Below are 24,863 nucleotides of genomic sequence, written 5' to 3'. Positions count from 1 at the left end.
TTATCAAGGGACTTCTTGTAGAAAGTGAAGAAAGGCACTTTGAGTGTGTTTGAAAAGAGAGGAGGAACAAGTATCTGAAGCCAGCAGAGGTGGTAGCTGTTCTTTTGAAACAGCAACCTTAACAGATATCATTAGGCTTCCAGGAGTCTGAGAGAAAGGTTAATCTGTTGTTGAGCACGTAGCAGATGTGTAATTGTTTTTACCTTTCCTGCTGCCAGTCGTCCCAGCACAATAATCCCCAGTTTGTGTGGGTGGTGCCAGCCCTGCGTCAGCTCCACGAAATCACGCGGTCGTTTATTAAGCAAACTTACCAAAAACAAGACAAGGTAAGGCTATATGCTGGCAAGATTGTTGAAACTTTTGTTGTGTCTGTGTAGCTCAGCCAAACATGGAAGTTTGAATTTAGAAAAAAAAAATAAATTAGCTAATAAACAATTTTAAAAGTAGTTTAGTGATGTAGCATAAACAAACTGTTGGAGTAGAGGTGCTGTGCTGTCCCTTTGTGAGTGTGTGTTTGTGCATGTATAAATCTGTTTGCTGTGTCAGGACTAATTCGTTTTATTCTCAGCTTTTTGTAGAATAATTAACAGGTGTTAAGAAATGAACAATGGCTAATGTTTAGACCAACTGCTTTGTAATTGAATTGACATTGACTCTTGGAAAACAGACTAAACTACCAGCAATCATGTGTGCTGTAGAGTGGCTGTGTGGATATGTGGGACTTTGCAATTTGCAGCACTTGTGTTTCAGCACAAGCTGAAAACACCAACATTACGGGGGTTGGGTGCTTGGAGGGGGAACAGCTGACTCTGAGTGGGGGTACATGACTCCTTCTGGTAAGAGATGTGTGTCTGTAGAAGAGCAAATTGCTGTATGCACATCCCTGTTTAACCATCGCTTTAAAACCATCTTTCCTCTCTTTTCTTTTATTGCCAAGAGCATTATTCAAGATTTAAAGAAAAACTTTGAAATAGTGAAGTTGGTGACAGGAAGCTTGATATCCTGTCACCGTTTGGCTGCATCTGTGGCAGGCCCAGGAGGGCTGGTGGGAGCAACACTGGTGGATGGCCGATACACCTACCGGGAGGTACCGCATTTCTTTACCTTCTTATTTCATTTTTGAAATTCACTGCTGAATAATTAATCTAGTTTTTATTTATAGTTGTACTTTTATATGAAGGCTTGTTGTACCCTTGTTATTATATAGAATAAAGCTGTGTAAACATGACACAAAATTACAAAATTCCTTAGCAAAATTTCTACCTGGTGAAAAGTAGATCTCCCCATCCTAGGATCTGTTGTTGTCAAGCCTGTGCAGCTTCCAGCTTCTTCACCAGCTTCAGTTGCTGGTAGAGGTGATACCCTTGAAAGTGTTGTGAAGCTTTTAATACCTGCAACAGATTTGCTAATTAGCACATAGAAGCCACCCACAAAAATAGCAATTTTTTGCTAATCCTTTGATAATTATTTTTCCACACTAGTTTTGATTTAGTGTCAAATAATATCACCACCACCAGCAAAGTAAGAGCAAATCCAAGGAGACTTCAGTGTTTGCTTTTAGAATCAAAGCCACAAAATATGTTTAAAATAGAAATAAATCTCACAAACAGTTTCTGTTTCTAGGCTTTTCAAAGTGTGCTCTTGTTTGACAGCTAAATTTGCAAAAAAAAAAAAAATAGAATGTTCAGAGTACTTGTTTCAGAGAAAAAAGTCTTAAGCTTGAGTTTTTGTTTCCTCTTTCTCAGTATTTGGAGGCACATCTAAAATTTTTGGCATTTTTTCTGCAAGAAGCCACCCTTTATTTGGGCTGGAATCGTGCCAGGGAGATCTGGGAATGCCTTGTAACTGGCCAGGATGTTTGTGAGTTGGACCGAGAGGTAAGAAAAACTTGAAAAGTTGGTTTCTGTGGTTGCAGAAGGAATTTTAATGGATCATGAGCAGCATGTGTGTTTGTTGAGACATGTGGAGTGTGAGTAGCAAACACATACTAGTCATGCATTTTATGCTTTGTGTAGGCTACAGAAGCCTCTATAACATGTGAGGTTACCATGAGATGAGAATTTTGAACCTCTTGCTGTAGATAAAACTTCTGCAAGATGAGTTACTGTGGTATCTGACATAGTTTGCTGTATAAAACTAAAATATTTGATGTGACAATGGGGTAAAAATTATGTCTGCCTTTCATTCACAGATGTGCTTTGAGTGGTTTACAAAAGGGCAGCATGATCTGGAGAGTGATGTGCAGCAACAGCTCTTCAAAGAGAAAATTCTTAAACTGGAATCATATGAAATTACTATGAATGGTAAGAAAATGGATTTGGTGAACAGATTTGGAGTTGAAATATATACCAGAAATTTGCTTCCTAAGCCTTCAAATCAACCATCTAAGCAGATCTACAAATCAGTGTAATAAAGGGGTCTATCATTTTGAGCTTTTAGATGGAAAAGTTCATCTCCTGTATTTGATAACTTTGCTTTTTAAACAAAGAAACTAAGCCTGACCAGCATAAAAAATCTGCACCTTTTTTCATTTTCAGGTTTTAGTTTATTTAAAACATTCTTTGAAAATGTGAACTTGTGTGACCATCGGCTGAAGAGGCAAGGAACTCAGCTGGTGAGTTTGCTCTGGCAAGTTTGTTCCTGTGTCCTCTTAGGGACAGGGAGGAGAGACAAGGATTAGGTAGCAGCTGTTTGACATGGTCATGTTTATAGTAAGGACCAGAATGTCCTTGTAGCATTAACATTGTTAAATTCTGAAGCTAAAATCGTGACAGTTCAGCAATTGAAAGCTGGTTTGTAGCTTGTAAAACTTTGCAGGAGGAAGGGTGAACTATTTTTTGAAAATAATCATGGGTTCTAGTCTGTAATTTTTTTCCTGTTCCTAGCAGTGAAAGTCTTTTTTAAAATTATTTTTTATTTTTCTTCTTTGCATGGGAGTTAGACTTATCATGTTTAAATTCTAACCTACTGTAATTTTTTACTCTGAGCCTTCAGTGTTTTTGTTAAATTAATGGTTATATGTTAAGGAGTTTTCTGTTGGCATTTTAGATCTTTATCACAGAGAGCTTACTTCAAATGCAGGATTTTTTTGCCAAGTATCATAGCAGGTTTTGTGGTGGTTTATTATGTGGTTAGTTACCATGTTGACTTTTTTGAAACTAATTCCATTCTAGATTAAATTTCTCCATGCTTTTAAATTTTTTAATTTTTCAGTTGGCTTGACTGAGATTGTTCTTTGGAACTTGTTTATCTATCAGTAAACAATTTTTTTTCCTTGTATAAATACACAAATGTGCAGCAGTTGGTTTAACTTTGCACAGTGCCAAAGTTTGGCAGCATGTTGGAAAAGAAAATCTTGAAGTTTTAATCAAAATGTGCTTTTACAACACTTTTGTCCCTGTGCTTCTTTTGTAAGAAATCCAGTCATGTTTTACTGTTGTTCTTCCTTGTGTAGAGCGTAGAAAAACTGGAATTAATAGGAATGGATTTCATTTGGAAGATTGCAATGGAGTCACCCGATGAAGAAATTGCCAATGAAGCTATTCAACTGATAATAAATTACAGCTATATTAATCTAACTCCCAGATTGAAAAAGGTAGGCATATATTTGTACATAAACGTCCTTTGACATTCATAAAGTCTTGATACTCTGCATGTTCAGCTGTGTGATTTGTTGGGTTCTGTCAGTTTATGGGTAGCTCCCATGATTTTAGTGTAAGTTCTAATTAATTTGTACATTTTATCTTTAGGATTCAGTTTCACTGCACAAGAAATTCATTGCTGATTGCTACACACGATTAGAGGTAAAGGACAAATTTTAATTATTCTAGTGCCTACATTCTTTTCGTTCTATATCTTAGAATAAAGATATGATAATTCCATTTAAAGAAAAATATTCTTTCCACAAATATTTTTTGTCCTCTGAGCTTTCCAGGCCATCCTGACTTGTCTCTTGCTCTGCTCTGTGTTGCAGGCAGCCAGCTCTGCGCTCGGCGGTCCAACATTAACACACGCTGTCACCAGAGCTACAAAAATGCTCACAGCAACTGCCATGCCTACTGTGGCAACATCAGTTCAGTCTCCTTACAGGTAGGCCAGCCTCTCAAGGAATAAAGAACAAAATAGACATTTGCTCCCAGCTGCTTCCCACAAGATTTTAAGTGCTAATTAAAATTCTCGGTAGTTGTAAATTCTGATGGTTCCTCAACTGAGTATTCCAATTGCTATGCAATGGGAGTTCCAGAGAATTTTGAGAAAACTGTGTTTAAAAACAAAACAACAAGGAAACAAAGAAAACCGAAGCCAAATAGATATAAAAAAACCCAAAACAACAGGTCAAAACCAAAAAACCACCCTGCCTCCAGCTCACCAAAATCAAAACCAACCAACACAAAACAAAAGCCCCACAGGTTATTACCAGCCTATTAATCATGTAATATTTCTGAGGCAGTGGGTGTGGTTCCTCTTAAATTAGGAGAGAAAAGGTTGTTTTTTCAACCTCAAGCTTAATTTAGTTATACCTGAATATGTGTAACTTAAATAAAGGAGCATAGGGTGGGACCTTTAGAAACATGAATCTTCCTCTTGAGCTGGCAACATCTCAAGCAGTACAACATGAGCCTCTTTTCCTAGTTCATTTCTGCTGAATTAACTCCAAGTTTCAGGAGGTGCCTTTAAAACCAGACAATTCAGGGTAGTTACCCATGGGCGTTGGAAATGAATCTGCAAGACAAGTTACTCTTGTTTTCAATGTTTATCTTTAGGTCAACTAAACTTGTCATAATTGAGAGGCTGCTGCTGTTGGCAGAGCGTTATGTGATAACAATAGAGGTAAGATGTTTCATTTCCTATAAGGCAAGGCTAAGAACACAACTTCCAATTTTATTAAAAACCAGTAAAAGTTATTTAAACATGCAATCCTAGTTACCCACCATCACAGAAATGGCTTTGTTTTCAAGAGTGATGTTTACTGTCATCCTTCTCTTCCTATAGGACCTTTACTCTGTTCCCAGAACTATTCTACCTCATGGTGCCTCTTTCCATGGACATCTTTTAACCCTTAATGTTACATATGAGTCTACCAAAGATACCTTCACCATAGAGGTAGGTGTGCCCAGCCTGTGTGTGCCATGGACTGTTGGTTATGTAGCCACTCTTGGTGGGTTTTATGCCTGGACTGAATAGAGTAACATGGTTATAAAGATTCCGGTCAGCTTGAAAACACTTCTTGAAAATGTTAAAAATATGTATATGGAAGTGTCTGTGGACTAAATGTATTTTGATAATTAAATTCCAGGATGGGAAAAATGAGGTTTTTTGCTCACTGTGGGTGTTGGAGCATTTCTGTGCTGTCCTATCCTGACACTCTTACAAAAAATACTTTTACCACCCTATGCAGGAAGACTCTTTCAGAAGATTTTAATTTTTCTTGGCATTTACTGCTCGAGCAGACTTACTGAACCAGTGTTGTTTAATTTCACAGGCTCATAGCAATGAAACTGTAGGAAGTGTCAGGTGGAAGATAGCAAAGATGTTGAATTCACCTGTGGAAAATATACAGATATTTGCCAATGACAGCCTGGTATGTTAACCACAAAGAATTCCCATTCTTGATGAAATTGAGTATTTTTTCCAGAACTAAAGAAATACTTTCTTGCAGCTAACAGTAAACAAAGATCAGAAACTACTGCATCAGCTGGGCTTCTCTGATGAACAAATCCTTACAGTAAAAACATCAGGAAGTGGGACTCCATCAGGGAGCTCTGCAGATTCCTCAACCAGCTCCAGCAACAGCAGCAGTGTATTTAGTTCTTCCTATGCAATGGAACAGGTACAATATGACCTGAAGCCTTCCCTCAGATTTTTCCTGAAGCAGGGATAGATGGGGGAGAGAGTAGAAGCTCCAGTAACATCTTCCAATCTTTAGTAATCTGGTTTTGCTTTCAAACTTCAATTGAAACAAATTATCTAAATACACAACTGCCTTGAGCATGCAGGTTGGATTTTATAATCTGTACTCTGTCACCTATGGTAGCCTGCTTGGTGTTTATTCATCTCTGCAGGGACTTTTAAACAAGTAGGACCCATCTGGTTTAATTTTGAGATTGTGTTTGTTGAGGGTAGAGATTTCCACATTTTCACTACTAAAAAGCTGCAGTAAAAGTGAAAGTAAAGTAAACTAAGAAGCATCAACTGGCATGTTCAGAGCACTCTTGATCTGCTTTGTATTTTGCTTTTCATAACAGCTGACTTCAAAAATAGACTGTTAAAAGGGAAATGAAATTATCTAAATATTGTCTCAGCCTAGAAAGTAGCTGGGATTTTTGTGGGTCAGGTTGGCATCTGGGCCATTTGCTTCAGTGAAGAGCTTTGTTAAATTTACATGTAACAGAGAAGGGAGAAAAAGACCTTTGTACTTCTGCTCAATTCTCAGGAGAAATCCCTCCCTGGAGTCGTCATGGCTCTCGTGTGCAATGTGTTTGATATGCTTTACCAGCTTGCCAACCTGGAGGAGCCAAGGTAAGCAGATTAATGGTTACTAAATATTAAAGAACTGCTCTCAGTGCCCACTTTGAATATTCCACTGTGTGCAGGCACCAGGCCAGTGTGGCTGAGCCCTTGTTTTGTGCCTGTAACTTGGGATTTCTTTTCAGGATAACGCTGCGAGTGAGGAAACTTCTGCTCCTGATTCCCACTGACCCAGCTATTCAGGAGGCTCTTGATCAGCTGGATTCCCTGGGAAGGAAGGTATGGATTTAATAATTGATCATGGTGAGCTACACAAAGAGGATTTTACTATCAGCTTCCTTAAATTCCCCGTCAGATTATTGTACAGAGAGGGTTTGAAACTACAGCAAAATAATAGTCATGTTAAGTCAATGCTTATTATTGACTTACTTCCAAGCAGACAGAGGTGAGGGGGTCATTACAGGGGTTGTAGGAAATGGATTCCCAATTACAGCAAAACAGAGGAGTCTCAAAATATTTCTTCTGTGGCTTTTTCCTCCTAGAAAACACTGCTTTCAGAATCCAGTTCTCAGTCCTCAAAATCCCCATCCTTGTCTTCAAAACACCAACATCAGCCCAGTGCCAGTTCAATACTAGAAAGTCTTTTCAGATCTTTTGCTCCAGGCATGTCCACGTTCAGAGTGCTCTACAATTTAGAGGTAAGAAAACAAATTTACTGCTTTCTGTGTTTCTGAGCAGTAGGAGTTAAGTATTTCTAGGTGTTTTGAGCAGGAGTCCACTATGATGGGGTCATTATGAAAAATGCAAATATTGTGACATAGTCTGCTTTTATACATGTGGTAAATTTTACACAGAATAAAAGGGACAGAAAAATTTTCTTTCAGAGACTTTACTGAGAAACCAGGCCCTTTGTGTGATTTACAAGGTGGAAGAAGTGGAGAGGAGCAAAGAAACATCAAATTCTTATTGGATTGGATGAAATTCCTGCTTGAATCTCTAGATTTCTGAATATGCAATTTATAGTGTGTGTATATATAAAAAATATATATTTAAAAAAAGTTGGCCTTTAGAAATTAATGGGAGCTATTTTAAGTTGGATTGGTTTTGCTTGATTAAATTTGTCAAAAACTTCTGTGCTGTGTAAGTCTCCCATTTATCTAAGGAGGAGAGTTTTTCCAAAGCATTGAACTGGGAAGAATTTTCACTATCCAAACGTGCAGTGATTTTGCCAAGAGGCCTCTGGCCTGTTTTGACTGCACAGGTAGAGTGGAATACATAGAAATCTTTTACTCCTAAGCAATCTCCTACATTCTTTAGCCAAAATCTTGGATAGGGCCCTGTAAAGATTCTTCCCTACAGTTCAGAGAGTGGATTTTAAGGATTACAGGAGTTCGGCTGGTGTTGTTTGTAGGACACAGTAACCTGCACACTAAAAGCTGGACAGTTCTACTTGCAGGTCCCACTGTTTATAAGAGCCCATGATAAATGTGATTTGAACAACTTGAGGTTGGAGGAGCAATTGCCAACTGCTTGCAGAACATTAGACAAAATTATTCTTTCCTTCATGGTGTGTGCCAAGATTACTGTAGGAATTTTCTTATGGTTGCTTCTCTTTAGGTTTCCACAGTCTAATGTTAGCTCTTCATCTTCCTACACTGTCATCACACTCCTGCCTTAGGATTCCCCCTTTTCTGTACAGCTGGAGTGAAAGATACTTGATTATGTCTTTGAAATATGTTGACAAGTTCTACAACTCAAAGCAAATGGTTTAGGGTGTCTTGTTGAGCTGACAGGTTATATAGCAGTAGGATGGGACAGTTATCTGCTGCTTCTGTGCCAGAGAAAATAATGAAAGCAAGCAATAAATTTCTTGCTTTTCTGGCAAGGGATGAGAAGTAATAAATTGGATTAGATGTGGAGATTATGTGAGTGGACTTGTTCCTCAACACCAGTCAAGCCAAATAGAAGATGGTTTTTCTCAGGAAAAGGAATATTGTACTTTTTTATCCCCTCAGCTGGTGATCTGGTGAAAAGATGGGAACCAGTCTGAACTGCTTTCTGAAAAAAATGTGCACAGGAAATTTGCAGAACATATGAAAGAGATGAAAATTGAATGTTGCAGATGTCCAGGGCGTGATAAGATTTCATGCCTGGAACTCTGTAAAACATTCTTCTGATCTGGGAACCTGGAAGGAGATGTATTTTGTTTGCAGCATTTTTGGCTGTACATGCCAAGGAGACTTCTCAAGAAAGTGAATAATATCTGTGGGGTTTTTCTGGGATTTTGGGAGGGCACAGGGTTTCTTTGGTTGATGGTTTTGGGGTTTCTGTGGGGGGTTTTTTGGTGGCTTGGTTTGTTTGGGTGTTGGGTTTTTTTAATGTGAAGTGAAACAGATTATAAGAAGATTATAAATAAGAACTGACCCACAGAGACCACAGACTTCCTTCTGGCCATGTTTCTGAGTGTATTTGCACTCTGAAATTTCATGCTGATTTAAAACAGGAGTGATGATAGAGAGGTGATGTTCATAAGGCCTCTAGAATTACCTGAGCCATCTTTTACAAAGAAACACCAGAATAATAGTGGTACAATTATATTTCAGAAGGTGTGACTATTAAGTAAGCCATTTGTACGATGTTTTATGGGATACTGTGAATTGAAAATCCAGAAAATCCAAGAAGAATTTGGGCTCCTAAGAAGCACCAAATGAACCAAAATATGACATTCCATGTACTTAATCTGTTCCCTTAACATATAAACTGCAGTGACAATAGAATGCTTTGATTCAGAATAAACATCTGTAGGTGCCACAGTTATTCTAAATATTTGAGATTTATTGAGTATATGAGATTTCTCACTGACTACAGTTTTCTGTAAGTGTATTAATAATTGCTTCATTAGTAGTGGATTTTTTTTCTGTTACACTTTCAAACTTCAACAGGTAAAGAACACTAAGAGGGGTGGTAGTTTACATCTGCTTATTTATTTTATTGTAGGTGCTGAGCTCCAAGCTGATGCCAACTGCAGATGATGAAATGGCAAGAAACTGTGCCAAGTCTTTCTGTGAAAACTTCCTCAGAGCAGGAGGTTTGAGGTTAGATTTCAAAACCTTGACTCAATTTGTAGCACTTCATTTAGTTAGCAGTTGTGTGTGGTTTCCTATTTCCACACTGTAGCACCCTAATACACATGTCAGCTTCTTTTTCTGAGAAAAAAATCCACCCAAGGCTGTTTCACCACTGTCCAGTAGCTGTCATATTTAAGAGAGTACATGTTGTTAAATCTCAAAATGAAGTTAGGCACAAATAAGCTTGTGGAATGTAGCTTGTACTAAAGTAGTTGATACTTGGATAGTTTGTGACATTTAGGTATTTCAATTCAAATTTGCAAGTGCACACGTTGCTCTCTTCTGTGTGGACACCAGTGGACATTTTCAGCAGTCACAGTATAGGTCATGCAGTAGGTACCAAATTGAATTTGTAATTAGTCTTGAAAATTCAGACTCTTCATTTAAGAGTTGAGGCACAGTGTGAGTGGTTTGGAAGACCTGACAATACTGATTGTGTGAGATTTATCAAGTATACTTTGCTCTTAGTAATTCTATCCATGACACTCCTCTGCCCGAGAGATCTTGAAGCATTTTCCAACAGGAGCAGAAAGCTTCCATCTGTAGATATAAAAGGAGAAAATGAGGATGTTGGCCTCCAAAGAAGTCAGTTTGAACTGGAACTCAGCTGAGTGGATAGGAGGAAGGAAAGATAGAGACAAATTAATTGAAACATTTCCAAATGGAGTCTGTCTTATCTATTTGTTTTTAAGTTTGGTGGTGAATGTGATGCAGAGAGATTCCATCCCATCAGAGGTGGACTATGAAACAAGACAAGGAGTCTATTCCATCTGCCTGCAGCTTGCAAGGTATGTAACTGCTTCTCATTAGAGAAACTGCTGCTTTCTTGGCTTTTAGCATGCAGCTTTTAATATTTAAGCTTATTGGCACTTTGAGTTCTGTTCCATTCACTCTGCAAGCATTCAAATACAAGGCTGATGTTTTTACTGTGTGAATGCAGGTTCTGGGTGCTTGGGCACACAATGCCCATGATGTTTTTACTCTGTGCATGCAGGTTCTTGCTGCTTGGGCAGACAATGCCCATGATGTTTTTACTCTGTGCATGCAGGTTTTTGCTGGTTGGGCAGACAATGCCCACCCTGCTGGATGAGGATTTCATCAAGGATGGGGTGGAAGCTCTGTCCTCACGGCCCTTCCGCAACGTGAGCAGGCAGGCCAGCAGGCAGATGTCCATCTGTGGCACTCCTGAGAAGTCCTCCTACCGCCAGCTCTCCGTGTCTGACAGATCCTCCATCAGGGTAGAAGAAATCATCCCAGCTGCAAGAGTTGCCATACAAGTAAGGAAGTGTTGGATGGTTCTGATGTAGCAGTGTCATCTCCAATGACAGCTGCATAACTCTGAGATTTTTAATCAGTCTTTTATGCAGGTTTTTGCCCTGGCTCCATTTAAAAGTCCCTGAAAATCTTGTCTCTTCCAATCTTGATCTGAATTTTAACATATTTTCGTAAATTATTTTGGCACTGCAAAGGGAAGCAGTACCAGAAAAGTGCTTACAAGAAATAGATGTACACAGAAGTCTTACTTGTGATTTGTCTTCAGTCACACTTAACTCTGAAGATCTTACTCTTGTTAATTCTCTGAATTGAAAGGAGCAGGTTTCTGCGTGAACTTGTGGCTTTATAATCCATGATACTTTGAATTAGAAAGAGTTGGACAAGCTTTTTCCAAATAACTCATTAAAAATTAAATTTGCTTGATGGTACTGTGGAGAAAAAGGATTTTTTTTTTATTTTCAGTACCTTAAAAAATGTTGTTTGAAAACCCATTGAGTCCAGTTGAAAGATACTTCATAGTCAATGTGACAAGTATGCTGTTTTAGGTTGTTGGGCAGTGCTTCCCAAACGGATTGAACAATTGAAATGAGCATGACTGCCTCCAGATAGGTGGCAAGGGTATCTATCCTCATGGGGAATTAAAAAATTAATTACTTCTCCTAAGATAGCAATACCAATCTCTCACTGGGAACAAAGAGACTTTTGGATCCTTGAACCTATATAGAGAAGAAAGTGGAAAACAAATGTAAATGTCAGTTTGACGTGATCTGAAAGATACATTCCTCTCATCCCTGTGATTAACAAGGGTTGTTGAATATCACAGAAGTGACTGCTGTTTCTTGTTCCTGCAGACCATGGAGGTGAATGATTTCACCTCCACAGTGGCTTGTTTCATGCGCCTCTCGTGGGCTGCTGCTGCAGGACGCCTGGACCTCGTGGGAAGTAGTCAGCCCATCAAAGAGAGCAACACTCTCTTCCCTGCTGGGATTAGAAACAGACTTAGCAGCTCAGGTGGGTTAACTGGGTCCCTAAACCAGTCTAAAAGCATTTAGTTTAATTTTAACTGAGCACTTTGAAGCTGAATTCATTGGATGTTCATCCTCTTGGGTCTCCCCCAGCTCGGGACATTATACAACTAAGTTACAAAAAAATCTGAGTAAATTTATGTACATTCATCAGGCATTCAGAGAAGTTTTTAAACTGCAGAGAACTGACCAAAAGCTGAAAACATCTGAGTAAAATTTAATAAATTACAGCACTTGTTCTTTGTTTTTTAATGCAGGAAGCAACTGCAGTTCAGGAAGCGAAGGGGAGCCCACGGCGCTGCACGCTGGGATCTGTGTGAGGCAGCAGTCTGTGTCCACCAAAGATGCTCTCATTGCTGGGGAAGCCCTGTCTCTCTTAGTAACTTGCCTTCAGCTACGTAGTCAGCAGCTAGGTATGGAAAAAAATTGGATTATTCACTATTTGGAGTATAAGCCAGGTGGGAGGAGGCTTTTGGATACAGTCAAAAAGAAAAAAAAATAATTCGAAACTTGTAGCTTTGTTAGCTGAGACAGCTCAAGCGAAAATACAACATTTCATTAAAAATTTCAGGGATTTTTTTTCCAGGACTGAAATAAGGCATGTAGTGCTATGCTTCAGTAAAATGTTTTGGGAAAGCTGACTTACTGCCAGAGTATAAATATTTGCACTGCTTTTGAAGTCTGTAATTCTGTAAGTGCTGCTGTTTGCATAGCTCCTGTTTAGTACTTGAGTCTTTGTGTACAGGAAGTGTAAACACTGGTGGTGCAGGAAGGCAAGGAAAATGCTGTTTTATCATGGTGGCAGCCTCTGGTGAGGGAAGGAAATCAGGAAATAGCCTTTACTGCTTTTCTGTATTGATGTCCTCTAGGTCCTGTGGTATTTTAATGCAAGTCTGTAACTGACTTATTTTAAAATATTATTTTTAATAAGATAGCCTGGTACTCTTCTGTTCCAGGATCTTTTTACAATTTGCCTTGTGTTGCTGATTTCATCATTGATATTCTGCTTGGATCACCAAGTGCTGAGGTGAGAGTCTTCCTCTAAATGCTCCTTCTGAAATGTGTATGTTTTGATAATTTCAAATAGTCTGAACATAAAATTGTTTATTGCAAGTATTCCCACAGATTAGTATTTGAATAAATAACCTTTGTATAATTGTTGGTAATTCCAGTATCTGGTGATGGTTTGATAGAAAATGGTGTAGTATTACATTTTCTAGGCTTGTTTCATCCATGAGATGCACAGGACTGTGCTGTGACTAGTCTAAAGAAAATGTCTCATTTTGGTGACACAAATTCTGTAAAACTAGTACCTTCCCTAAAGTTTCAAGTAACTTTGATTTGAGTAAAATTTGATGGATACTTCTGAACTTTTGAAAATTTATTCCAAGTGTCGGAACCCTCCTAAAACTCATTCTTTTTGATATAAGATTATCTTGGATATTCTAAAATCTATTGACTTTTATGCTTACCTCATTTCATCATGTGTCATCTATTTATTTTGCATGAAGTCATTGCATCTCACCCTTTATCTGTATTTACAATTTGTATTTCTCAGAGGTTTTCACTCAGGGATGAACAGGGTTTGTTACATTCCTAGAAACCCTGGCTGATGGGTGCAGAGCTCATACCTGGTTTGCACCATTGCAATGCCCATTTTTTCTGTTAGATTTCTAACTTAACAGGAGTGTGGGGGATTTTTGCAGCCCTTGAGTAACTGCTGACAGTGACAATGACCCTGTTGCAGATTCGTCGCGTTGCCTGTGACCAGCTGTACACCCTGAGCCAGACAGACACATCAGCTCACCCAGATGTGCAAAAGCCAAACCAGTTCCTCCTGAGCGTTGTTCTTGGGGCACAGCTGCCTCTCTGGTCACCAACCAGCATCATGAGAGGAATCAATCAGAGGTAAGTCACATGTGTGTTTATGGAGGAAGAAAATCTGACACATTTTGAAATGAGCGGCACTGTGGAAGCTCTGAGGAAAAAGGGATTGCATTTGGCAAGTGTTGGAGGTAAATATCCTGCAATTTCTAGAGGAGTAACTGAGTTAAAACATGTTGTTGTTTTATTGTCAACTGATAACTAACTAGAATTGCTATGAGGTGAGGGAAGAAATGAAGATTCAATATCATTCCTAACATTCAGAAGTAGCTGTTGGAAAGGAATTTTTTTTTAAGCTGCAGCATGCAGAAGCACACCTACATGGTTATGCTGCTTTGGGTTAGAGGGACAGAGCACACAGACTTTAAAGACAGCTGGTTAGAGAAAAGTTCATAATTTTAAGTAAACCTTTCTTCTATTTATATCTGTTTCAGACTTTTGTCCCAGTGTACAGAATATTTTGACCTGAGATGTCAATTACTGGATGACCTGACATGTAAGTATGTGCAGACACCTGATTCCTTCATTCTGATGGCAGCTTCCAAGCTGTAGAAAAGATGTGGACTTACCTGCAGAAGGGGATTACTACACCTTGAGCTCAGAGGGACCTACGAGTGTGCTGCCTGGCATGGTCTGTTCTTGGTATTGGGTAGCTGTAGGGCAACTCATTCCTTCTGGAAAGTGAACTGAGCTCCCTGGTGGAAGGTTTACTTGATACACACGAGGGCAAAACTAGACTGTTACCAAACTGTTTGAAATTCTTTGTGTTTATATTTTACATTTCCAAAGCTGCTATTTTTTACTGTGTTCCTTTTTTTATTTTCCTTGCAGCATCAGAGATGGAGCAGCTGAAGATCAGCCCAGCTGCCATGTTAGAAGATGAGATCACTTGGCTGGACAATTTTGAGCCCAACCGCACGGCGGAGTGTGAGACCAGTGAGGCTGACAACATCCTGCTAGCAGGACACTTGAGGCTCATCAAGACTCTCCTCTCACTCTGTGGGGCAGAGAAGGAAATGGTTGGTGAGTATTCCCCTTTAAATTGACTAGACTGCTGGGAATTCTGCATTAACACATGACTGCACAGTCATCTGAAGACATCAGTAGGTGAGACAGAGCTATAAGGACTGGGTTTAGCAGTACCTTTAATATTTGATAAAACATTTGTTGATGTGGTGCTATGAAGTGGTTTTGTTGTTATCAAACACCTTTTTGGCATTTGCAATGATAATGTAAGTGTTTAACAGTAGATTGCTGTGTTTCAGGTTCCTCTTTGATTAAGCCATTGTTGGATGATTTCCTATTCCGAGCATCCAGGATTATTCTGAACAGCCATTCCCCAGCAGGCAGTGCTGCAATCAGTCAGCAAGACTTCCATCCAAAGTAAAAACTCTTTTTTTTTTTTTAATGTTGAATTTTGCCTTCAGTGTCATGAATGCAAATGTCAGTATTAAACCCTACAGATACTAGGATTTAATACCAGTAGTGGAGCATTTCTCCAGTTTTCTACACTTCCTACATAAATGCCCAAATAGCATTTTATACATTTTTGTGTGATCCAATATCCTTGCATTTCTGTACTTCAAAGTCTGTGCTTTGTTAGATCAATGATGAACTTCAGGCACAACTGAGTGCTGATTTCATGAGTCCAAAGAATATTCCTTTAGCTTGTTACTGCTTGGGAAGTTGGCTAAATTGGAGCATGAGCAGGAAATTAACTTCCCAAGCTCCTTGTAAAAGAGAATCTCTAAAGTTCCAGTTCTTTCTTTTTCCCTTCTCCCTACCTATTTTGTAAAAAAGCTAACACCAAGCAAGTCTCCTTGCACCTGGGAAAGCTGATAGAGCCCAGAATAGATCAACTGGAGAAAAAAGAGTGGGCTTTCTCCTTCCTGTCACAGCTTTTATGGCCATACAATATCTGAAGGGGTGGGTGTAAATTAGCTCATGTGGATTTCTGAGCTAATGCAGCTGGATTGTTTGTGTTGCACTGAGTAGTTGATGTTAGATCAGGCATATCCTCACTGCCTTTCCACAAACCCACAAGAAGGTTCCAGTGGAGCATTTAACAACCCCTGAAATGAATGGGACTTGATCCACCTTAGTGTTTGGTCCAGCTTTGCTCCACTGCAGTTCATCCCAAGCATGCTCTTTTTTTTGCCTAGAGTAAATGGAGCCTTTGGCCTTCAGAAGAAAGGGCTGCTGTGCTGAATGACTGCTGAAAAGAGCTGAGCTGGGAGGGTTTTGGTCTAGCTCAGGTCTAAGCTCATCTGTTGTAGCAAGGATGTTGTCTGGTCTGGCTCTTCCCAAGTTTCCCTCCCTGTAAAAAAGTCATTTTGTCTCCATCAGTGTTACATGATGGAGAGTGTCTGTTCTGTTTGTCCTCAGACATGCAATTAATTCTGTCTTTTAGAGCACTTCCTTTTCCTTCTACTGAATGTTAGCAAGTGTATCCATGTCAGTAAAGGAGGCTTGTTTAAAGGAATATTCCTTTTGCCACTCTTCTCATTGGATTCTTCCCCATTCTCCTACCCCAAGAAAGAAAAAAAAAAAAAAAAAAAAAAAAAGCACTCTGCAGTCCCTCAGGAGTGTTTAATCACTCAAAGTGTTCTTTAGAACATTAATTGTTGCCTGTTCTGAGTAATACAGCTTTCTGGAATTAGAAATAATTGAGTCATCTAGCCAGTAGCTCTCAGCTGTGGTTTTCTTTGCAGGTGCAGCACAGCAGACAGCAGATTAGCTGCTTATGAGGTGCTGGTAATGCTGGCTGATAGCTCACCCTCCAATCTCCAGCTTATCACAAAGGAGCTGCTTTCCATGCACCACCAGTGTGACCCTGCACTCAACAAGGAGTTTGATGTAAGCAAGAAGCTTTTTTTTATTTATGTCAGCATGGTTTGGAGTGCTGGGCATGGTTCACTTTGTTGCTTGTTTCATGAGGTTTCCATGGTCTTCAGTTTAAAATGCCACAATGCAGCTAAGGGGAAATGCAGATACATTTGATCTTCCTCAGAAGCAGATACTCCAGTGTGTCTTTATTATTATCTGAGTAAGAAAGAAGTATTTCCTAAATATCACAAATTTTATTTTTTATTACAATTTAGGCCATTTTCAACAGTGTTGTGCAACGTGTTAAATATTTAAATGACTGAATACAGCGATCTTGCAGATTTCAGAATTTATATTCCTGGTTCTCCACTAAATTGTTCTTAACAGCTCACAGACAAGGGAGAGTGGTTTTAAACTGAAAGAGGGTCGTTTTAGGTTACATATCAGGAAAAAACTCTTCCCTGTGAGGGTGGGAAGGCCCTGGCACAGGTTGCCCAGAGAAGCTGTGGCTGCCCCATCCCTGGAAGTGTCCAAAGCCAGGCTGGATGGGGTTTGGAGCAACCTGGGATAGTGGAAGGTGTCCCTGCCATGGCAGGGGTGGAGCTGGATTAAAATCCCTTCCAACTCAAACCATTATGTGATTCTACAATACAAAGGTGGTTATAGAAAAAGCTATAGAATGTTGTTGGAGTCTCATATTTTTTATAAGTTTTTGGCACAAAAAATGTATTTGTCATTCCAGTACCTTCCACCTGTGGACAGTCGCTCCATTTCTGGATTTGTGGGACTGAAGAATGGTGGTGCTACTTGTTACATGAATGCTGTTTTCCAGCAGCTGTACATGCAGCCTGGTCTCCCAGAGGTAATTAGTTCAGCATCCAATAGAATCCTCTTTTTGGAATTACTTCCACTTGAACCACTTCATCTTAGCACCATTTGTAAATAAGTTGTAAAATGAAAAGTCAACTGTGTGTGTATAAATATGCACAATAAATACATAAATGTTAAGTTGTAGTGCTGTGGGCCATGACAGCTTATAGTAAGGATTTTTCCAAAAACCAATTTAATAAGGTTATTTGTTTCCTTCTAGGCCTTGCTTTCCATTGATGATGATACTGACAATCCTGATGACAATGTGTTCTATCAAGTTCAATCTCTTTTTGGTCATTTGATGGAAAGCAAGCTACAGTATTATGTACCTGAGAACTTTTGGAAGGTATTGCATCCTTTTTGTTTAGAGTCTATAGCTTTTCTACTTAAAAAGTAATCATTTATTCAGCCTTTTTCAATTGCAGAATTTATAAAGTAAGCTCTAATTCAAAAAAACAAAACATGTTAAAATAAATTTATATAAAAATACTTTTCTTAGTGATATATATATATGAAACAACCACCTTTTAACATATATTTATATTTTATATAGATTTTCAAGATGTGGAATAAGGAACTTTATGTTAGAGAGCAACAGGATGCTTATGAGTTCTTCACCAGTCTTATAGATCAAATGGATGAGTACCTCAAGGTAAAAACCTCAGCAATTTCTTTTCTGTTTCATATGCATATCCTTGGTACCTTTTTTCTCTTTTTGCTTTGATCTCTAGAAAAGAGGCAGAGAGCCATTTAGCTTATGTTATAATCTGCACAGTATTTAGGAGTTTAAAATTCCTACTGATTTCTTGGTCTTCCACCCTGCAATATATCCCACTGATGTCTAACTTTACATCTCCAACAGAAAATAGGAAGAGACCAAATATTTAAGAATACTTTTCAAGGAATCTTCTCTGATCAGAAGATCTGCAAGGACTGCCCTCACAGGTAATGACACATTCAGTGCATCAATTACCAAGTTATGTGTTCCCAGAACTATTAAAATATGTATGTCAAAGTAGAGAAATGCCCCTGTGAGCATCACAGCTTTGATAGCTGTGGGGCAAATGCAATATTCTTTCCTAAACATCTGTCTTGTTCCTGCCAGCTGGGTAAATCCTAATCTGTTTTTCTTCTTGAATTTAGGTATGAACGTGAGGAAGCCTTCATGGCTCTCAACCTTGGTGTGACTTCATGTCAAAGCCTGGAAATATCACTGGATCAGTTTGTTAGAGGAGAAGTTCTGGAAGGAAGCAATGCATACTACTGTGAAAAGTGCAAAGAAAAGGTATTGATTCTTGAGTTTTGTGAAAGAAGATTCATGTGCAGTTTGATGTTCTCTAAGCTTTACATAGTCATGGAAACCATGCTTAGATGTTGCTCGCTCTTGCTGCATTGAAGACAAAGGTTCAGTGCCTCTAAAAGTTTAAAATAAACTAAAAGTTTAGAGGGATGGCAGGATGGTAAAGTTTTGTGTAATGAATTGAGATGTATCCCAGTATGGATACATATCCCTATAGATACCCTGGCTTCTATGGACACCTATGACTCCCCATGGCTGGATTTTCACTGTGAATCTCCAGAAGGGTGCTGCAGATGGCCTGGGATGTCAGATAGAGGTGATATTCTTGTTTCTTTTCAAGAGAACTACAGTGAAGCGCACCTGCATTAAGGTTTTGCCCAGCCTGCTGGTGATTCACCTGATGAGGTTTGGCTTTGACTGGGAGAGCGGCCGTTCTATTAAATACGATGAACAAATAAGGGTAAGAAAACTTTGCTTTATGGTGCCTTCCCCAGCTGCTTTGTGTAGTGGACTCTCATTCTTCCTATTCATTTTTTCCTTCTTCTCCTCACATTTTGATGCAGGGATTTTATAACATGGTAGTGCTACAGAAAAGAAGTGTTTTTCCTTAGAGCTTTCCTTGTTTGCAACACTCTTTGAGTCCTTTCAGAAAGCAAGGCAAAAAACCTCCTTAAAGAGAGTTTATTATTTAACATCTGTGTAAGAAACATAAGAAGTTGAAGTTCCATATTTTCCTTTGGTGTTCCCGATGTGGGAAGTATTGATATCATTCTCATAAAATTACACAAAGCAATACACGCTGCAATGTCTTGATTAATCCGAAGTATCTCTTCAAACAGTTTCCCTGGATGCTGAACATGGAACCTTACACTGTGTCAGGGATGGCTCGTCAGGACTCGTCCTCAGAAGTGGGGGAAAATGGCAGGAGCACAGAGCAGGGAGGAGGAGGCTCCCCAAGGAAGAAAGTTGCCCCTACAGAGAATTACGAGCTCGTTGGTGTGATTGTCCACAGTGGCCAGGCTCATGCAGGGCACTACTACTCCTTCATCAAGGACAGGAGGTAACGGGCAAGAAGGTTCGTGGGGGAGGTTTCAGAGCTGTCTAAAGGCTTCTTGTTCTGGGAAGGTGCATGGAGCCATCCAGAGCTCTTCTGGAACCACTCTTCCCTTTCTCAGCACCTGTCATGAGGCAATGACACAGTGACATGGGACATCACAGAGTAAAATTCTCATTAATTCTTATGAACCTTGTATTGCAGTTTGAGGGCTCCCTGTGACACTGACTTGCAGGTGATGTGCTTCTCATAGTTCTAATCAAGGTTATTTTTTAAAATGCAACTTTGACATCAGTTGAACTAAGCTTTCTTCTTACTGTCAAAACAAATGTGAGTTCAGGCTTGTCACTTCTAGGCTGTTCAGGGTGGTTTGTTTTTTTACTGAGACAATCAACTAACTTTGTTTCTGTTGTGTTTCTGTTCTGTTTTGATCACAGAGGATGTGGAAAAGGAAAGTGGTATAAATTTAATGACACCGTTGTTGAAGAATTTGATTTGACTGATGAAACCCTGGAATATGAATGTTTTGGTGGAGAGTATAGACCAAAAGTCTATGATCAATGTAAGCAGAAGTACAGACTGATTTACAGTAGCTTCAATTTCGTACTGATTTCAGTAGCAGTAGAGCTTAGTCCATTATAGGTACTTTGAGTTACTTGGACCAATACTCCTTCTGAACCATTTTTTCCCTAAAGCCTTCCCTTTACTGAAGGACAGAACAGCTTGTGTATCGCCTAATATGAATTAAGCCATATTCACTGTGATTCAGCACTTTGCAGATTTAATAGTAGAGATTGAAAAACACAATGGCACCTTGTTAAAATAGTTTAAAAAAAGCCCCAACCAAACATAAACCAGCCCTTATTTTAGGCTAGTGAGAATGACTTCATGGAACACTTTGTGGAATCATATTGTTGAACTTTTCAATGCTTTAAGGAATTTATTCCAAGCACATTTCCAATATTCGCCTGTTTCATAATTCAGACACTTTTAATCGCTGATGTTTTTATCTGACAAATTTGTCCTGCTGCAGCTCTCATTACTTGTACCCCCAGTTTTGCTTCCATACAGGAATGGGAAAGGTACCAAACCTTCAAGGGCCTTCATGGGCTGCCTTTTTTCCCCACAGCAAATCCCTACCCCGACGTGCGCCGGCGCTACTGGAACGCCTACATGCTGTTCTACCAGAGAGTGTCCGACCAGAACTCCCCTGTGCTGCCAAAGAAAAGCAGAGTCAGTGTTGTGAGGCAGGAAGCTGAGGACCTCTCCTTGTAAGTGCCCCTTGTATCCAGAAAGGTTTCTCTCGTACTGATATCTAGACCTCTCTCTGTTGGAATATCAGGCTCCAAGGTCAGGGCCAATAAAACTCAGGAGATGTTGTGTTTGAAGTCTCACTCTGAAGTTTATTATCCTTATCTATTACAAACTCACAAGATGTGAGCTCTTTTTAAGTCGAGAAAGTGAGATAAAATGGTGTCTAATCAAGGCTATTTAAGTCTCAATTATCTAATAAACTGTTGACATTTATATTATTTATGCTTCTAACCCAGTTATGATCACCCAAAACCCTCAACGTGGACATCTTTCACCCAGTTAGAGAAAACCACCCAGATTTGTGAAGAAGAAAAAGGGGCAAAAAAGACAACTGACCCACACCCAAAATTCACAATCTTGGCTCCCATATATCACCATATACTAAAATCCCAAATCTAAGTTTTTTTCACCCTGTGAGATCACACAATACTATCCAAACTACACACCGTGTTTTGTGCTATCACTCAATTTTTGAAGCCTTTTCCAAAGTCTCAGGTCAAGTTAGGTGTTTACTTGAAGGTTGCCACCCTTAAATTCAGAAAGCTCAAAGTTTTCAGCTGTCAGAGTTCCAACATCTCTGCACAACTAAGAATTGAGTCATTCCTGTCCAGCAAAGCAATGTATTGACCCTTCTGTTGTTTTGGGTTGGTTTTTAAGCTGCTTGTTTATTACCATTATTGCAGCAAGTTCAAGCTCACTGACAGCCTCAAGAAATATTCAGGCTGTCTTCAAAATTGCCATAAAATCACTCTGGCTGTGATGGTATTTTATACCTAAACTGTAGATTTGTTGTAGGATTTCTTTATTCACCTTCAGCTTGTTTATATTTCAGGTCTGCTCCCTCTTCACCAGAAATTTCACCCCAGTCATCACCTCGACCCCACAGGCCCAACAGTGACCGTCTGTCCATCTTGACCAAGCTGGTTCGAAAAGGAGAAAAAAAGGGGCTCTTTGTAGAGAAAATGCCTGTGAGGATTTATCAGGTAGAGGACACTGAAAGTGGCAACTAAACTCTGCTCACATAAAATTTGAGCACATAGTGAGAGAAACGTGGTAACTTTTAAAGGTTACCTTGAAGTAATTCCCTTGTAGGAAAACTAAAAAACAATTCTGGATTCTGACATAAAGTTACTAACAAGCTCTTTAGTGACACTTATTTTAAGTTTCACTGTACTGTCTCAAGAAAAAGGCCCATCAGTTCTTTGCTTTGAAGAAACTGCAGGCAGATTAATCAAACATGAGATCTGGCAGCAGTCAGCATGGCAGGGAGAGACACAGCAGAGAAGGTGCTTCATGTGGAGTACACTCGAGGAGCAGTGGAGAAGATGGCAAATTACAGTGATCCTCAGGTTCTTGAGTTCACAAGAGTGTAGAAAGAGGAGGAGCAGTGAGGAGAGCCTGCATCACACACACAGGGAAAATAAACCCTGCAGGATGAGTCTGGCCCTCCACATGGGCTGTTTTAGGGCATTAACAGCCACTTTGGGCATTCTTGTATCTGGGATTGTGTTGTTACAATGAACAGAGCTTGGCTCAAATTTATTGGGAGTCTTTCAGCAAAATCTCATTTGATAAAAGAAGGGCTTGGCATTTAAATACCTTATTGTGGCTGCAGCTTGTAATTATACCAGGACTCCTTGCTCTCTGCATCTAAATTTGTTGTGCAAGCCTTTCTGGTTTGAGGGGTGTTCTTTTGGCTTGTTTATTAAAAACAAGCAAAAAAATAGAACTTATCTGCAATTTCTTCCTTTTTTCCCTTAATGGCAAATGATTAAGTCCCTCATCTGCTGTTTTGTAATATCTTTGAAAGAAAATCACTGGTTTTATACCAGATCTTCTAAATCTCCTGTATGTATTTTCCCTTTGCTGAAGTTGTGATTCAAAAGGAAACAGAATAAGTTTGACACTGATTTTTAAATACCACACATTTACATAAAAGATGAAGCTTTAGTTAGAGAAGTGTATTTTGACAACATTTTTAATTTTTTTGCCTTCTTTTACTTTTACAGATGGTGAGAGATGAAAACTTGAAATTTATGAAGAACAGAGATGTATACAGTAGTGACTACTTCAGTTTTGTTCTGTCATTAGCTTCCCTGAATGCTGTAAGTACCTGGATTTTAATCTTAGAGTGTTCAAATTATTTTGGGTAAGATGGCCACAAAAGCTATTTGGGTCAAACCAGGAAAACTAGAAGAGAAGAGTTGACATGATTTTGCTTTTCCAGACAAGCTATTCCTTGCCTCCAGTAATTTTGGATGCTGATGATAACATCTGCCTCAAAAGCAAACTCCAGCCTCCTTTTCTAGTACTGGGAGAAACATCATTTTGCCCCAGTAAAATTTATTTAATAATCCATACCTTTTGTAATGATGCAAACTGAGCCTCTAGAGGGACAGAAAATCCCTTTCCATATGGAAGGTCCAAAAGTTGGTGTTAATTACTTCAAAGTTGTTAGAGTTTAATTGGTAATAGTTTCTTAATTAAGTTTTTCTAAATGGAGTCCTAAACAAACAACATTTATTAAATTTTTGAAATCCACAGATCTGGTTGGCCTTACAGCAAGTTTGCTCCTCTTTTAGCATATTTATTAAGTAGCAAAGTCAGCACTGGAGACTGACTTAGCACAGAAAAATGCTGTGGTTTGTTTTTTCCAAGTGAAGTAAATAAGTTGAATAGAACATGTTGATGTGCTTAAGAGACAGCATGTGTGCTGCAAGCATCCTTTTGCTCTGGAATAAATTTGATATTTCTTTCAGACTAAGGTAAAGCATCCCTATTATCCCTGCATGGCAAAGGTGAGCTTACAGCTGGCAGTCCAATTCCTCTTCCAAACCTATCTCCGAACCAAGAAGAAACTCAGGTAAGGCAAACAAGAAACATGGTTTAATTCTGGAGAAGTGTTTTTCCCTGCTGGATTACTGACAATTGTCCCTGTTTTCTTGAAGGGCTGATACAGAAGAATGGATTGCCACCATAGATGCACTGCTCTCCAAAAGCATTGATGCTTGTCAGTGGTTGGTGGAGTATTTTGTTGGGCCAGAGGGCCGGGAGCTTGTGAAGTAAGTCCTGGTGATTCTGTCTGAGGTGTTTTGTGTCTCATGTGTGGATAAAGCTTCCTCATAACATGATCTGGCCTCTACTGATGTATTCCCAAAGAGTTGACTGTGCACATTCTTCAAACAGACACTTCAGATAATCACTTGGAGTTTTGTTTCTAGTATTTTCTCTGTGGAGCTTTCTGAGAATGTTGAAAATCAAATTAGATAGTGCAGTGTGCATGGAGGAGGATGAGATGATGAATTCAGTGAAGGGATTTGGAATGTGCTTAAGTTTGCGTGGTCAGCTCTACAAGTGGTGAGAAAGGAGAACAGGGTGAAATGTGTTGGGGGTAAGGTAAGTTAAATACTTACCTGACAAGGATCACAGATGAACTGGAAAGATTTTCCTCTTTCCAAGCTAAGGATCAGCTAATAGGTGCTTTGAAAACAAATTATTGGAGAACTGACATGCTGAAAGAAGTGTGTCAGTGTAAAGAACATGTTATCTTTACATTTGAATTGAAAGACAGCATCCTATGAGACCTTTCAGAGCTTTTTTTATTTAAATGAATAAATATATTAATAGGAATATTATAAATATATTAATAGGAATATTACTACAAGCAGGAGTGTGTGAATGTAAGTTAAAGCTTACCCACAGAAGTACAGTACAAAATG

The 24,863-nt window shown here is 39.1% G+C and overlaps 1 protein-coding gene across 2 annotated transcripts in view; it reads left to right on the top strand.

Annotated features, from left to right (window-relative positions):
- Nucleotides 1-24,863, top strand: part of USP24 (ubiquitin specific peptidase 24) — a 61,479-nt gene that overhangs the window by 26,020 nt on the left and 10,596 nt on the right. For both annotated transcript variants that reach the window (XM_064719459.1, XM_064719458.1), the window contains exons 16-54: nt 219-326; nt 938-1,087; nt 1,746-1,877; nt 2,192-2,303; nt 2,538-2,614; nt 3,455-3,595; nt 3,750-3,803; nt 3,974-4,089; nt 4,764-4,830; nt 4,993-5,103; nt 5,483-5,581; nt 5,660-5,830; nt 6,434-6,519; nt 6,654-6,747; nt 7,011-7,166; nt 9,466-9,563; nt 10,289-10,384; nt 10,645-10,873; nt 11,723-11,882; nt 12,154-12,309; nt 12,853-12,923; nt 13,644-13,804; nt 14,215-14,276; nt 14,612-14,803; nt 15,046-15,163; nt 16,492-16,636; nt 17,349-17,468; nt 17,697-17,822; nt 18,030-18,128; nt 18,339-18,421; nt 18,620-18,761; nt 19,117-19,236; nt 19,616-19,836; nt 20,268-20,392; nt 20,960-21,101; nt 21,977-22,127; nt 23,154-23,249; nt 23,904-24,007; nt 24,093-24,206. In XM_064719459.1, coding sequence (XP_064575529.1) covers nt 219-326; nt 938-1,087; nt 1,746-1,877; nt 2,192-2,303; nt 2,538-2,614; nt 3,455-3,595; nt 3,750-3,803; nt 3,974-4,089; nt 4,764-4,830; nt 4,993-5,103; nt 5,483-5,581; nt 5,660-5,830; nt 6,434-6,519; nt 6,654-6,747; nt 7,011-7,166; nt 9,466-9,563; nt 10,289-10,384; nt 10,645-10,873; nt 11,723-11,882; nt 12,154-12,309; nt 12,853-12,923; nt 13,644-13,804; nt 14,215-14,276; nt 14,612-14,803; nt 15,046-15,163; nt 16,492-16,636; nt 17,349-17,468; nt 17,697-17,822; nt 18,030-18,128; nt 18,339-18,421; nt 18,620-18,761; nt 19,117-19,236; nt 19,616-19,836; nt 20,268-20,392; nt 20,960-21,101; nt 21,977-22,127; nt 23,154-23,249; nt 23,904-24,007; nt 24,093-24,206 — 4,805 coding nt within the window. The remainder of the gene's footprint in view (nt 1-218; nt 327-937; nt 1,088-1,745; nt 1,878-2,191; nt 2,304-2,537; nt 2,615-3,454; nt 3,596-3,749; nt 3,804-3,973; nt 4,090-4,763; nt 4,831-4,992; nt 5,104-5,482; nt 5,582-5,659; nt 5,831-6,433; nt 6,520-6,653; nt 6,748-7,010; nt 7,167-9,465; nt 9,564-10,288; nt 10,385-10,644; nt 10,874-11,722; nt 11,883-12,153; nt 12,310-12,852; nt 12,924-13,643; nt 13,805-14,214; nt 14,277-14,611; nt 14,804-15,045; nt 15,164-16,491; nt 16,637-17,348; nt 17,469-17,696; nt 17,823-18,029; nt 18,129-18,338; nt 18,422-18,619; nt 18,762-19,116; nt 19,237-19,615; nt 19,837-20,267; nt 20,393-20,959; nt 21,102-21,976; nt 22,128-23,153; nt 23,250-23,903; nt 24,008-24,092; nt 24,207-24,863) is intronic.

The sequence above is a fragment of the Zonotrichia leucophrys genome, chromosome 8 (assembly GCF_028769735.1).
Source record: "Zonotrichia leucophrys gambelii isolate GWCS_2022_RI chromosome 8, RI_Zleu_2.0, whole genome shotgun sequence".
In the NCBI taxonomy this organism is placed as follows: domain Eukaryota; kingdom Metazoa; phylum Chordata; class Aves; order Passeriformes; family Passerellidae; genus Zonotrichia; species Zonotrichia leucophrys.
This window is presented reverse-complemented; position numbering and strand designations above follow the sequence as displayed.